This window comes from Lactuca saligna, chromosome 9 (assembly GCF_052625555.1).
Source record: "Lactuca saligna cultivar CGN05327 chromosome 9, ASM5262555v1, whole genome shotgun sequence".
Classification (NCBI taxonomy): Eukaryota; Viridiplantae; Streptophyta; class Magnoliopsida; order Asterales; family Asteraceae; genus Lactuca; species Lactuca saligna.
The window spans coordinates 89,886,020-89,902,511 of NC_136425.1; the positions used below are offsets into that span (position 1 = coordinate 89,886,020).

The 16,492-nt window shown below is 36.9% G+C and overlaps 1 protein-coding gene across 1 annotated transcript; it reads left to right on the forward strand.

The window, feature by feature from the left end:
• Nucleotides 1-10,780: 10,780 nt before the first annotated feature.
• Nucleotides 10,781-12,434, forward strand: LOC145015740 (protein PHOSPHATE-INDUCED 1-like). Its single transcript, XM_078974213.1, has 2 exons — nt 10,781-11,118; nt 11,813-12,434. The coding sequence occupies exons 1-2, from the start codon at nt 10,809-10,811 to the stop codon at nt 12,430-12,432; spliced, it is 930 nt and encodes a 309-aa protein (XP_078830339.1). The 5' UTR covers nt 10,781-10,808; the 3' UTR covers nt 12,433-12,434.
• The last annotated feature ends 4,058 nt before the right edge of the window (nt 12,435-16,492 follow it).

The following is a 16,492-nucleotide window of genomic DNA, read 5'->3' on the forward strand; positions in this document are numbered from 1 at the left end:
GGTTTTAATCCTCCAAAATAGCATCATACTTCATTAGAAATCACTAGAAAGGCATTAGGGGCTTTAAACTTCCCAAAACTCTAAGGATTAGATTTTACGGCCGTAAACTCCTTTAGGAGTGGTTCCTTGGCCATAAACTCATAGATCAAGCCCTTAGAGGCCTCAAACCCACTCATGCCTTTTGGGAAAAGTGCTTAGAATAAATCAATGAACAAGATAGAAGCATCAAACACCCAAGAATATGACCTTGGGAGTTTACTGCCATAAACTCCCTTGGGTTAGGCCGTAAACTCCAAATTGGTCCATGTTAATGCTTTAAACCCATTCACACACTTGATATTTGAGTTTAGCAAAGTTCCACAACTGATAGGAGACCCGTAGCACCCTTAAACGCTACCCGGGACCCCAAACACTTAACCAAAAGTGTTTTCCGCTCCTTTAAGCGCGTATATTTGTGTAATTAGCATTAAATATACTAATTGTATGTGAACATATGTTATCATATGTTAAATAGGTCATTGAGTGTGTTCGAGTCCTTACGTGGCACCGAACGCCCAAACAACACTCTCGTCGGACCTACTTACACCAGGTGAGTTCATACCCCTGAATGAACCTTTTAATGCTTTTAAATGTTTTATAGGGGGGATACAAGTTAAACATGCCAGTTATCATGTCAATCACATGTGATTGATAACCCGCATGCACAAGATTTTACCAATTTACACTGTTTTACCAAGTGGGACACTATAATGATTTTTACTTATTTCATAACTTTTACTTATACTGATTTATCCAAATCCATTCTGAATTGGTTTATGAAAGATCCTCTAAGGTTTTTAAACATATTTTACAAAAGAATACAATTTGTGATTTTCTCTGTACATAAAGGCTTTTCATTTAAGATTTCCCTTTTTGACGTATACTTTTACTTGTTAAATACTGCTACTTCGCTTATACTTATTTTATACTCTGACTCAGTAACACTTTCACTTATACCTATAGTCGCTTATACTTGATGATGCTTATACTTATTCACGCTCTTACTTAGTAATATCGACTCTACTTCACTTATACTTGATATCGACTCTACTTCACTTATACTGGATATCTACTCTACTTCACTTATACTTGATACGCTCTCGCTTCACTTACTGTCGCCTCTACTTCGTGATACGCTTATACTTGTTCGACACTTCTACTTCACTAGCGACCGCTGCTTCACTCGTTAGACACTCCTACTTCACAAGAATCACTTATACTTGATACACTTATACTTTACGATTATGTTATTCCACACTGTATGAATTCACACCACGATGATATGTCTTCAATTATTACACACTCAGTCATAGTTAGATGTACGTCTGTGCTTATATAGATACATATAAGTAACCATTGAAAGACTTAGGAAGGCTCATCCACCCTATTTCCTTTTCTTCGTTGAGATGTGGTCTGGTGGGATCGGGTGGCCGTCTGAAAGTCGTTTGGTTCATTACTTATATACTATGTATATGAGTATGGACATACAGGAAATTCTCCAGTCAGTTCTGTTAAGAGTCTCTACCTCTAGTCTACACTTACATTAGAAACCCACTCCCTCCTAGTAACACACTATCCTCTATTTGAGATGCATCTTCGGGACGCGGCCTTCTCCGTCGTCTAGTTGGTAACCAGAGTCTCCTGTAGGGAGAGCGGACATTGTGTGTATAGGTCTATACGGGATTAACAACCCCGCACCCTGACTGCTAGCTACAGTCCACGGCCTACCAAGCCAAGGGGTGACAAATGTCACATTATATAGATGCTTGTAGGGCGTCTAGAACTCTAGTCAGTATGGTTACGAGTATCCTGGGTTGCCTTATAATTCATGGCTTTAAGGTAACGGTATTTTCTTCAGCAATTTACTCTGTATGTTGATGTCACCTTTTTCAGAGTCACACTGTTTGACCTTGCTAGATGTGTCTTTCATTGGTATCGTCTGCGGTCTGTCTTCACTGTTTTGACCTTGCGAGATGTACCTTTCATTTGGTATCGTCTGCGGTCTGTCTTCACTGTTATGACCTTGCAAGATGTACCTTTCATTTGGTATCGTCTTCGGTCTGCGTTCACTGTTTTAGACCTTACCAGCTGTACCTTTCATTTGGTACCTTCTGGGGTCTGTGTCTCCATTTGTGAGGCTGAACCAGGCGTGACGTTAGTTCGGTACTCCCCTGGAGTCTATGGTTCTTTGCCTTAGTCAGCAGTCCTCACTGTTGAGGCATATGATATTCCCTGATGTCGTTGCTTTCCTCAATAATCAAATTCAGTATTTTGATAATGATAGCAATTTAGGGAAAACTACTTTTACCCTACATCACTGACCAGTCTTGGTAGAAGGCTGCTTTTATTAAAGAAAATATAGGATTTTCTGGAAAGGACTCTAATACACTGAAACCTCTTAAACTATTACTTTCTTAAGTTATTTGAATGAAATGTCACTAAATGCTTATGAACTCACCAGCATTTGTAAAAAATGCTGATACTCACTTTTCAAATAACTTGTATTCTCAGGTCAGTAATTAGACAGGTACACCCTCGGAGCTGTTGATGAAGATGGCTTAGTACCTTGCTGTATTTATTATATTTACTTGTATACTTTGAATACTTGTAATGTAACCATGTAAAACTATTACTATTAATGCAATGTTTTGTTGTACTTTGATTACTATAATGCATGTGTTGTGATACTTGACATGACGTCATCCACCCCAGAACGTTTCTGCCGTTCCGGTTTTGGGGTGTGACAGTTTGACAATGGAGTTTGATGGTAAAACAATAAGTTTTAATATTTATGATGCCATGAGATATCCTAGTGATGTTTCATCTTTGTACTTTGTTTATGTTGTTGATCCAATTACTTAAGAATTGTTTGAGTTATCTAACGGTGATATGTTGGAGATGATCTTAAGCAAATGATTCGATTGTGGGAAGCTAGCCGAGCAATTAAAGCTTTATTCTTTGGATCCGGAAGTTGAGAAGTTGGTAAATAAAATGGAGATGAAGAAATCCACAAGATTAGATGTCAAACAAATTGAATTGCCCCCAACTCATACAAAATTACCTCCATCCCTTGTTCAACCACCCGAATTGGAATTAAAGGTCATACCTCAACACTTGAAGTATGCCTACTTGGGAAAGAATGAAACCCTTCCGGTTATTATTTCAACTCAGTTAACCGACTTTGAAGAAGAGCAATTCCTCAAGGTGTTGAAGGAGCATAAAGAAGCCATGGGTTGGATGATTGTGAATATTAAAGGGTTGAGTCCTTCCACTTGTATGCACAAAATTTTGATGGAGGATGAATGCAAGCCAAGCCGGGACGAACAAAGAAGGTTGAACCCACCAATGATGGAAGTTGTGAAGAAAGAAATTTTGAAGCTCCTTGATGCGGGGATGATCTACCCAAACTCGGATAGCAAGGGGGTGAGCCCGGTTCAAGTCATTCCAAAGAAGACGGGAATCACGGTGGTCGAAAACAACAAATGTATGATGGTCCCCACCCGTGTGCAAAATGGGTGGAGAGTATGTATTGACTGCCGCAAACTCAATGCAAGCACACGAAAAGATCATTTTCCATTGCCTTTCATTGACCAAATGTTAGAAAGGTTGGTAGAGAAATCCCATTATTGTTGTCTAGACGAGTATTCCGGTTTTCACCAAATCCCGGTGGCACCAGAAGACCAAGAAAAGACAACTTTTACATGTCCGTTTGGCACTTTCGCATACCGTAGAATGTCATTCGGATTGTGTAACGCCCCAACCACTTTCCAATGTTGCATGGTTAGTATCTTTTCAGAATATGTCGAGAACATAATTGAAGTTTTTATGGACGATTTCACGGTATATGACAACTCCTTTCAAGAGTGTTTGACCAATCTCACCAAAGTTTTAAAAAGATGCATTGAAACATATTTGGTTCTAAATTTTGAAAAATGTCATTTTTGATGGGTTTTATACAAACAATCCTATGTGTACATGAAACCCTAGCATTGGATCTATGTTTTCACTATTAGATACAACATTATGAACACATAATAAAACCCTAAATATGATTGCTATTTTCGAAATTAACCAAGAAGGGTAGGTTACATACCTCTTGTTGTTATATTGTTCCACGGAATTTGGGAAGACCATAGCTGTCGTACTTTGACATCTACAAAACGGGAGAAAACAAATTCAAGTTAGTTGATTGATTGAGTCCTTAATAAATCACCCAAATGAGATATTAAGGCTAGGACCCAACACAATACGCCACAACCAAGAAAAGGGATGTCTTAATCTAGTTGCAGAATATTTGAAGGTAAGTGAATGACGATTCACTAATTTTCCACCATGAAAAACGAAAAAGAAATTTTTAAGTTTTAAATTTATGAAAACTCCTAGATTCTTTGAGATTCATTGAACATTTCAATGGCATGTTTAAATCTCGATATGCCCCTCTAGTTTGTGATTGGGATGCTGAGGGTCACAAAGCGGGTGTGAATAACCATGCAAACTTACATGGTGCCCCCACATATTACAGTCATCTATTCGATGTGCCAGTAAACCACACACGCTCCACCGAACTATGACAAACATTGAGTCACCCTTTTCTACCTTCGCTTAGAACCATTTAGTGTTCCGGTAAACCACACACGCTCCACTAACATCTTCGCAAGGGTACAAAGTGTAATTTCATGGAATTGCATCAATTCACTTTTGCCTAAGTAACTAAGATTGGGAATTTGTAAAACATTTAGTTACTTTTGTACTTCATTATACATATAATGGAAGGTTTTGTCCTATCCTACCCGTTCGGCTAACAACCCTCCACTAGTCAAGAGTGCGGTGGGTAAGAGTAGATACCCATTCAATCGCCATTTTATATGCAATTTCCTTAAACACCCCTTATATACCAGCTTCGTGAATGACGCCTACTAACGGTAAGACTGACGTTTTCTTATACATATATATAATGTTATACTTTTAATGTTATATATAGTATAGAGTGTGTTTTACACTTTTAAAATACTAGGTGGTCAAATATAACAATTATACTTTTAATTGTAAACCAAAACTTTTATGGATTTATTAAACTTCTTTTAATTATACAACTTAATTAATTAATAAAACCATAAGGGTGTGAATTGAACTTTTCAAAACAATACTAGGGTTTTAGAATTTAACATTCCTAAATTAAACTTTCAATCAACTTTTAAATTCCAAAACTTGAGGGTAAGTTTTGAAACATTTCAAAACATTAGGGTTTAGAATTTAAATATGCATCAAAATTAAACTTTTAATCAAATTTAAATTCCAAAACTCGAGGGCAAGTTTTGAAACTTTTCAAAACAATTTAGTTTTAATTTCTCTTAAAAATTTTTCGAATTTATGACATGTAAATTAAAATTTTAAATATTAAAACTCTTGATTTAATAATTATCTTGAATTAAACTATTAATTTAATTATTAAATCATAAGGGATTATCTAAATCATGAGGATAATTACCATTTATACATTTAAGATATCCTAATCCCTTAATTATCTCTCTAGATTTCGAAATTATGGTTAGGATAATGCAAAATCTATAATTACCATATATAACAATTAGAAGATAATTACAGGATATGGGATAATCCAAATCCCTAATATTTAGGATCTTATCTTGGGGAGGAGACTAATTTCGAAAATCAAGGGATTAAAACAAACCCTAGATTTCGAAATTTAAGGGTTTAAGGAAAGGATTTGAAGATCTTATTCAAACTCTTGCAAATTAGGGTTTGTAAAACCTAATCTCTAAAATTATAGCCTCCTAGGGTTTATTGGCAATAAACCCTAATATGCCAAGTTCATACAATTGAATAAACTAATTGAAAACAAAATAACCAACGGCTCTGATACCACTGATGGGTTTTATACAAACAATCTTATTTGTACATGCAACCCTAGCATTGGATCTATGTTTTCAGTATTAGATACACAACATTATGAACACATAATAAAACCCTAAAGATGATTGCTATTTTCGAAATTAACCAAGAAGGGTAGGTTACATACCTCTTGTTGTTATATTGTAATAACAACTTGAATCTTTAAACCCTAAGTCTTGAAAGCAAGCACCACCTCTAATGGCTCACAAACACCAAGAGAAAATGGAGAAGATATAAAGAGAGAGGAGAGGTATAAAAATTCGTCCCTAGGAAGCCTTAGAAAGGTATGGACGAATTCATGAGCCAAAGGGGTGTTTATATAGGTGTAGAGATAAGGTTTCAGTCCTTATCCTTATCTAGTTGCTTGCCCACTAAGCAAACCATAAGATAAGCCTTGAATCCTTATCATGGACGAATTCTAAGGCCTTATCACCTTAAATTCGTCCAACCTATCCTTAGGATAATCCTTACCCTATTTTGTAACTATCACATAATTACAATTCAGCCCCTCTAGTTTAATTAATTACATTTGATCATAAAATTAATTCTTAATTAATTATTGACCAATATTAATTAAACAAATATGATTTCTCCTTTAATATATTATTCTTATAACATATTAATAAATCATAATAACCTCTTTCTCTATTATTTCTCCAGTCAAGTTGCTTTGGTGAAGGCAACCCAAAAGGACCATGCACAATCGGGTCAAGTATTTACCAATTATGGTTACTGGCTTAGACACTAATCCAAAAATTTCATGGTGAGTCAAGGTCTCTCTTTGGGTCACATTGTGTCAAAGAAAGGAATTGAGGTAGATAAGGCAAAAAATGATGTTATTCAAAGCTTACTTTACCCGACTTGTGTTCGGGAAGTTCGTTCTTTTTTAGGTCATGTCGGATTCTACCGAAGGTTGATCAAAGATTTTTCAAAGATAACAAGACCAATGTGCTAACTCTTGCAAAAGGAGGTTGATGTCGAGTTCAATGAGGCGTGTAAAGAAGCTTTTGACAAGATTAAAGAGTTGCTTACATCCGTTCCCATCATGCAAGCACCAAATTGGGATCTCCCCTTTGAGATCATGTGTGATGCAAGCAACTATGCGATAGGCTCCGTTTTGGTTCAAAAGAATGGGAGGGCCTCCCACGTGATCTATTATGCATCAAGGACACTAGACAATGCTCAAAGCAACTACTCTACCACGGAGAAGGAGTTATTGGCCATAGTGTTCGCTTTGGAGAAGTTTCGGCAATATCTACTTGGCACCAAAGTTATAGTGTATTTGGATCATGCGGCTCTCAAGTACTTGATGACAAAGAAAGATGCAAAGCCAAGACTCATCCGGTGGATCTTATTATTGCAAGAATTTGACTTGGAAATCCGAGACAATAGTGGATGTGAGAACCTTGTTGCCGACCACTTAAGCCGGATCACTTCAAATGAAACTCCTCCCCCTTTGCGGGATGAATTTCCGGATGAGCATCACTTTTCCCTTATTCAATCCACTCCTTGGTATGATGATATCGTTAACGTTTTAGTCACAAAAAGGTATCCCGACACATTTACACGTGCTCAAAAAGACAAGCTCAAAAGTGATGCAAAATACTATGTGTGGGATGAGCCTTATTTATGGAAACATTGTCCCGATCAAATCATTAGGCGATGTGTACCCCAAAATAGCACCAATCTATTTTGCAATTTTGTCATGAATTTGCTTGTGGGGGACACTTCGGGCCTAGCCGGACCTTGAGAAAGGTCCTTGAGTGTGGACTATTTTGGCCGACCATGTCACACGACTGTTACTTGTTTTGAAAAAGTTGTGAACGGTGCCAAATGACGAGAAACATCTCACAAAAGAACCAAATGCCCCAAAATCCAATCCTTGTTTGTGAAATTTTTGACGTATGGGGATTGATTTCATGGGCCCATTTCCATTCTCATTTGGCAACGTTTACATTTTGCTCGAGGTTGACTATGTTTCTAAATGGATCGAGGGCAAAGTCACAAGATCGGACGATGCCAAAACGGTTATCGAGTTTTTGAAGTCTAATGTTTTTGTAAGGTTTGGTGTACCTAGGGCGTTGATTAGTGATCAAGGGACGCATTTTTGTAACAAGATGATGGAGACCTTGCTAAAAAAGTACAACGTGACCCATCGTGTCTCTACCGCCTACCACCCTCAAACGAATGGTCAAACGGAGGTTTCAAATCGTGAAGTGAAGTCTATTCTAGAGAAAACAGTGAATCCGACAAGGAAAGATTGGAGTTTGAGGCTTGACGATGCCTTATGGGCCTATCGAACCGCTAGACCCCGATAGGAATGTCGCCCTTCAGATTGGTTTTTGGAAAACCATGTCATCTTCCCGTCGAATTAGAACACCGCGCATTTTGAGCGGTCAAGCAATGCAACTTCAATATTGACGAGGCGGGAAGGCTTAGGAAACTTCAACTCCAAGAGCTAGAAGAATTGAGAAACGAATCCTATGAAAACACAAGGATTTATAAGGAGAAAACAAAGCTCTTCCACGACAAGTCCGTCACCCGGAAGCATTTTAAACCGGGGCATAGGGTCTTACTATACCATTCACGATTGAAGTTATTTTCAGGCAAGCTAAGGTCAAGATGGATTGGACATTTTGTTGTGATAAAAACCTTTGACCATGGGGAGGTTGAAATTCAAAGCGAAATGACGGGACAAATTTTCAAAGTCAATGGGCACCAGTTGAAGCCATTCTATGAAGGTTTCAGTGCTAATGCTCTTGAAATCATCCATTTGGATGTCCCGATGTGTTGAAGCAAGCTAGGAAGACGTCATGTGATTTTAGTGGCGAAAATGTTATGCATGTGTTTTTAAGGTGTGAGGTGGCTCGTTAGGTATGGGATCACATCTCTAAATTAGTTGATTTACGTTTCACTTCTTGTATAGATGTGGTTGAAATTTTTAAATGGGTAGTAATGGTTTCAAATTATAGGTGACAGAAAAAGGCGTTAGAAGTTAGTATTTACCACAGTTTAGATGTTATGGTGTTATAGAAAATTGCAAGGTTTTCCAGAATAACGACATCAAAACAAACAATATTTTTGATAATATTGTTGTTTCTTTTTGTTGGTTTTCAGTTAAAAATTGTATAGTTAGAATCAATTGGTCTACATGGTTAAAAAAACGCTATGTTTTGTGTTTTTGTGTAATTTTTTCTTCAAAGCTTCTCGATGGTTGGTCGTTTCTAATAAAATTTTAGTTGTTAAAAAAATATTTAAAGACACTTATCATAATTTTATATAGGTTTGAGAATGAGTTTGATAAGACTTCAAGAGTATTTAACTTTTCTTTAACTTTTAATCTTTTATACTTTCCTTAAACAATATGCATTTTAATCACTCTTTTTTTTTCATTAATTGCAAAATTGGTTGTATGGTATCCAAAAAGTGCATTTTGTGTCTATTTTCTTTAATCGGATAGTTAGATTAAAATTGAAAATTCAACCAAAAATTTTGTTTTTGTGGTATCTTAAAAAATGCAATCTAAATCTTTTTTTTAAACGACAGTTAACTTGAAGAAATAAATCTTTATGAATGTTTGAATTTTGAATTGATCATTCAAATAAAAAAACAACATAAAAATGCATTTTTTTAGGATTCAAGGGAACCAAATTTGCAATTTACTCCTAAAAAAACACGTGATTCATTTTAGTGTTTTTGTTTGGTATTAAATTTGACTTGTATTTGTTTCGTTTTATATAAATTATTGGAAATTTCGTTAAGCTCCAAAACACATCGACTTGTTGACTGAACCTGAAAATACGATCACAAAGTTGAAAAAGAAACACATCCATAAACTGAACCAAAAAATCGATCATATCGGTTTTGGGTACGATTTTACCAAAAACTAACCTAAATCGACACATGCTCAATCATAACTTCAGATGAAACTTCGAATCACATTTATATTTTGATCGTGTATTTTCATATTTAATTGATGTCAAACGGTACGCATTAGTAGAAAACACTTTATCTTTTAAAATCATTGAATCATTTTGAAGTTTTAACTAGAAAGTTGGTACCAAATCATAAAAGTCTATATTTATATATATTTTTAATATAAAAAATCCATAGTACTCTTAAAAGTGCAGTTCATATTCACTTTTTCTTTCCTTTGTCTATTTCTATCATTTTTTTTTGGACATTTTACAAATATAAATAGTTTTGTTAAACAATAAAAAATGCTTACAGTTATATATATTTTTTCTAAAATAAAAGTTAATTCAAAGTAATTATTTTTTAAATAATTTAGAAACAATTCTAAACACGAATTTTTCTAATAAGCAAACTACAAATATAAATTTATTAAGTACTATGATTTCAATATTATATATATTTATTAAATATTAACAAAAAAAAAAAAAATGTTCGTGTAGTTATATATGGGAAGCCGCAAACCCCCAAAAGCCGACCATTTTTTTTTGAATTATTGTTATTAATTTAAAATTAGGTTTGACATTAATATATATATATATATATATATATATATATATATATATATATATATATATATATATATATATATATATATATATATATATATATATATATATATATATATATATATATATATATATATATATATATATATATATACCCCAATCGTTCGTTGATCGTAAGAACGCGGAAGGAGCTTGCATGAGGCTTATATGGGTAGCTACATAACTCAACACCCCATCATCAATAATACCTTTTTATTATTTTCTTTTTTATCTTTATACTCATTTTCAATGCTATAAATACCTCTTGATTCCTCAACTCCATTCTCATCATCTATTACCATAATCCTATTTCTATTCAATCATCTAAAACGTTCAACAATGGCTTCCGCTGCTCTTTTCTTCCTACACCTTCTCTTTCTTTTGTCTATTTTCCAACCCTCACTTGCAACTAGACGACTCACTGAGTTAGTCCAGAACTCGTCTCCCCTTTTGCAATACCACAACGGTGCCCTCCTCTCCGGCGACATCTCCGTCAACCTCATTTGGTACGGCAACTTCAAGCCCTCTCAGAAAGCCATCATCACCGATTTCATCACCTCCCTCTCCTCCGCCTCACTCAACTCCCAAATCCAACCATCCGTCGCCACATGGTGGAAGACAACAGACAAATACTACTCAAAAACAAAGAAACCCTCCCTCCGACCATAGGCGGATCCAAGGGGTATCCCGGGGTAGCCCGGGATACCCCTCAAAAAAAATTCGGTAATGTAATTTTTTTAGAAAATTTTCGTTTTTTTAGTGTATATATATGCATCCCTTCACTTATAAACACAAACGTATAGCTAGTCTACTGGGTAAGGTGTTGGGTTATTGAAACAAAGGTCTTAAGATCAATTCTTGTTCCCTACAAATCCTTTGTTTATATTTCTTTTATTTTTCCAGCTATTCTATTCTTTTTTAATTTCTAAGCTATTATATCCCACATCGCAAAACACATGTAAACTCAGTTGTTTTCATCTATTATAAAATCTTATCATCATGATTCATTTTATATCAACTTTGAGTCCCACATTGATTCAAATATCAAAAAATACTTCAACTTTATGTTTATATAACAAGACTTAAAGTTAGCTAACGATTCTATTAAGGTTTGAGTTTAATACCAAAACCAAACGAGAAAACTCATGTACAAACTGAAAACCATAACATCAAATTGATGGGTTTGAGTTTTGTTTGGTTTTAAAAGATTCAAAACCGTCGCTATCAGATTTGGGTTTGATTTTAGGTCAAAACTGATCCGACCCGCCCCATGCTCAGCCGTTGCGGTGATACCCGAAAAAAAAATTAGGATACCCCTTTGCTTTGAGTCTGGCTCCGCCACTGCCTCCGACTCGGTAAACAAGTATCTGACCCGGATTGCTCACTCGGGAAATCATTATCAGACAAACACCTCCTCCAGTTAGCTGCAAAGGGCGAACCAACGAACGCCGTGAACATCGTGTTAACGGTAAAGGACGTGGCAGTTTCTCGATTTTGCTCCGGTAGGTGTGGAACCCATGGCCATGGATCATCTTCCATTGTAAAAGGTAAAAGCAACAAGTTTGCTTACATCTGGGTTGGCAACTCGGAGACTCAGTGTCCTGGTCAATGCGCGTGGCCATTCCATCAACCGATCTACGGATCACAGGGTGCACCACTGATCGCACCCAACAACGACGTGGGTGTGGATGGAATGGTGATAAATCTGGCTACTCTTTTGGCTGGAACTGCTACAAACCCATTTGGGAATGGGTATTATCAGGGGGATGCTGGTGCACCATTAGAAGCTGCATCTTCTTGTCCGGGGGTGTATGGGAAAGGGGCGTATCCAGGGTATGCCGGAGATTTGTTGGTGGAGCCGATGACGGGTGCAAGTTTCAATGCACATGGTACAAACGGAAGGAAGTATTTGCTTCCTACTTTATTTGATCCCTCTACTTCTGAATGTTCCACTTTGGTTTAACAAAAGGAAGAAGAAGGACACTCTTCTTCTTTTGGTTTTTGTATAAAATAAAAATGAAAAGGAAAAAAAAACGTAGGACATAGTCTAGGAGTGTACTCTGTAACTTAAAAAATTATGTATTCGTTTATTCATTTTAATTATCTAATATATGCTTTCAATATTTTTATTATTTTTAAATAATTAGGAGACATTTTACCAATAAATATAGTATATATTTATATATTAATACCATTGATAACTTCAGCGGTAACCAAAACCGAAAACGAAAAACTGAACTCAAACTATTGAATTTGGGTTTAAATTTCAGTTTTTTAAAACCCAAAAAAATTAGTTAGGGTTGCATTTGCATATTAAACTTGATCCATACCGAAATATTAAAATCTGAAATACATCAACTATTTTTAACTTTGATTAATGAAATATCTTACTATGTTTTTTACATGATATATAATATGTGTTGGTATAATTCAGAAACTAAAGGGTATCTTATGTCATGTTTGTTTCCTAGTTTGAGGTTTGAATATTTCTAGGCCATGTAGGCCACGTTTTATGTTTTCCAGTTGTAGCCAAGAAGTGGGAAGTTGTCCACATTTTTTAGGTAGCTTGCATTTCCTTTGTTTAAAGTACTTTTGCAGTTTTCCTAGTTTTATGTTTTCCAGTTTTCTTATGTCATGTTTGTTTCCTAGTTTTATGTTTTCCAGTTGTAGCCAAGAAGTGGGAAGTTGTCCACATTTTTTAGGTAGCTTGCATTTCCTTTGTTTAAAGTACTTTTGCAGTTTTCCTCTTTTAAGAAGTGAATGAAATAGACAAAAAGCTTGCTGCATCTTTTCTCTCTGTGAAAATACGTAGGAGTGTAGTGTGTGTTTTGGCTTGATCTTGGTAGTTTACTTTTATTTGGTATCAGAGCAAAACTTGGTGTATGACCAAGTATCAACCACGCACACAGAATATGAGTGATAGAAACACTGAAAAAGACGGTCCCATCACCCTTCACTACCCCATGCTTTCGAGAAGCAATTATACAGCGTGGGCAATCAAAATGCGTGTATTTATGCAGGCACAAGGTGTCTGGGATGCAGTCGAACCTCGTACCTCAAACACAGTTGTCGAGACAAAGAAAGATAAGATGGCAATGGCGGCCATTTATTAAGGTATACCGGAAGATCTATTGTTGTCGTTGGCGGAGAAACAAATGGCCAAGGAAGCGTGGGAAGCGCTCAAGACCATGTTCATGGGGGCGGACAGGGTTAAGACTGCGAGAGTCCAAACCTTGAAGGCGGAGTTCGAAATCTTGAGTATGAAGGACACAGAGACTATCGATGAATTCACTGTGAAAGTGAATAATGTTGTCAGTAACATACGCGCATTGGGTGACAAAATTGAAGAAGATTATGTAGTGAAAAAACTACTCCGCGTGGTACCATCGAAATTTGTTCAAATAGCATCAACTATTGAACAATTTGCTGATTTGGAGAAGATGACAGTTGAAGAGGTCGTAGGGAGATTGAAGGCTCATGAAGAGCGAATCCGGGGTCACAGTGAGAACACAGAAACAGCAGATGGAAAGCTTTTGTTAACTCACCAAGAGTGGGTTGATAAAGAAAAGAAAAAGAGAAACGAAAATCAGAAACCACCTCAACGAGATAACCGGTCAAATGGAAACTTTCGTGGTCGAGGAAGAGGCCGGGGGAGAGGTGGTACCTGGTCCAGTCGCGGAGGGCGACGTGGTGGCAATTTTCATCAGAATCGTGAAGGAGGTCGCGGATCAGAAAGTAACACAGAGAGAGGAAGAATACAATGTTATAATTGTCAAGATTTTGGGCATTATGCTGCTCAATGTCGGAATCCTCGTCGAGAACGGAATCAAGAAGCCAACCTCAACCAAGTAATGAATAATGATGATGAACCTGCTTTGTTGCTGTCCGCGTTCAATACCAATGAAGTTATTGAGGAAGTATTTTTGAATGAGGAGAGAGTCACTCCAAAGTTGAGCTCTGATAGGGAAAAGTCAAACAAATCCAAAGTGTGGTATTTGGATAATGGATCTAGTAATCACATGACAGGGGAAAAAGAAAAGTTTCGTGAAATTGATTATAAAGTAAAAGGTTATGTCAGATTTGGAGATGGCTCAAGAGTTCGTATAGAAGGAAAAGGGGCAATTTTATTCCAGTGTAAAAATGGCGAACAAAGATTGCTCTGGGAAGTTTATTATATTCCAAGCTTATGCAGTAATATTATAAGCTTGGGTCAGTTGGCTGAAGGAGGTGATAAGATAGTCCTTCTTGGAGATTTCTTGTGGGTTCATGATCACACCGGGAGGTTGTTAATGAAGGTCAAAAGATCGCCTAATCGGTTGTACAAAATTATCTTGAACGAGGTTGAGGGAAAGTGTCTGCTGGGTGAACAGTGTGAAGAAAATTGGTTGTGGCATGCTCGTCTAGGTCACGTGAATTTCGCCTCCATTAAACAGATGGCAGAAAAGAAAGTTGTTCTGGGGTTGCCACTTGTACGAGTTCCATCGAATCCTTGTGACGGCTGTTTGATCGGGAAGCAAGTGAGAAATCCACAACCAACTCAGACAAACTTTAGAGCAACAAAAAGACTCGAGTTAGTCCATGGTGATTTGTGTGGACCAATAACGCCTGTTACACCATCAGGTAAACAATATTTTCTACTTCTTGTTGATGATTACCCTCGAGTTATGTGGATTTATCTTTTGAACACTAAAGATGAAACGTATACCACTTTCAAAAGATTTCGGACTCTGGTAGAAAACGAAACAGGAGATAAGATGAAGGTTTCAGAACTGACAGAGGAGGTGAATTTTTGTCAAAAGAATTCGAAAATTATTGCGATGAAACCGGCCTCAAGCGTCATTACACAACACCCTACACCCCACAACAAAACGGGGTTGTAGAGAGGAGGAATAGAACTGTAGTGGAGATGATCAGGACGATTTTGAAGTTCAAAGCTGTCCCAGAAAAGTTGTAGGGAGAAGCAGTAAGACACGCGGTATATGTACTCAACCGAGTGTCTACGAAAGCCTTAAACGACATCACGCCCTATGAGTGTTGGTCTGGAAGAAAACCTAATATTGAACACTTGAGGGTTTTTGGTTGCTTAGCTCACACGAAGATCGTGAAAGGTCATCTTAGAAAGCTGGAAGATAGAAGCAAAGCTTGTGTTTATCTTGGAACAGAACTGGGAACTAAAGCTTATAGGCTACTCGATCCCAACACCGGTAAAATAATTGTGAGTAAGGATGTACGCTTTGATGAAGATAAAGGGTGGATATGGCAAAGTTCAGAAAAATTTAAAAGTGATCTGGGAAGTCGGCTAATAATTGAAGGATATAGTGATGGTCAATATGAGGAGGCACATGGAGACGTGCCCTATGAGCCAATGGGCTTCAGCTATGGGGATACACCATCAGAAAATATAAGCCTAGTTCGTTGATGAAGATAGTCCAAGTGAACAATCCCCTGGTACTCCAAGAAACAGTCCGGATACAACCTCATCGAACCCTAATACACCTCAAAGCTCAATTGGATCCAACACAACTACTTTAGAGTCAACGGGTGGTGGTGCGCCAAAAAGATATCGTCGATTGTCAGACATCTACAGAGAAGAAGAAGAGTTGTTACTCACATTCGATCAAGAAGAACCAACCACTTTTGGAGAAGCAAAGAGAGATGTTGAGTGGATGAAAGCCATGAAATCAGAATTAAGTTCCATCGAAAGGAATAGAACATGGGAGTTGGTGAATCTACCAAAGGGAAGGAAAGAAATTGGCCTTAAATGGGTCTTTAAGTTAAAGCGAGACCCAGGCAGTAACATCTTAAAGCACAAGGCTCGATTAGTGGCAAAGGGCTATGTTCAAAAACAGGGTATTGATTTTGAAGAAGTATTCGCTCCAGTTGCTCGTATCAAAACAGTGAGAGTTCTACTAGCTCTCGCGGGTAAGAATGGATGGCGAGTGCATCACTTAGACGTGAAGTCGGCTTTCTTGCACGGGAAATTGGAGGAAGAGGTGTATGTATCACAACCGGAGGGATTTGTA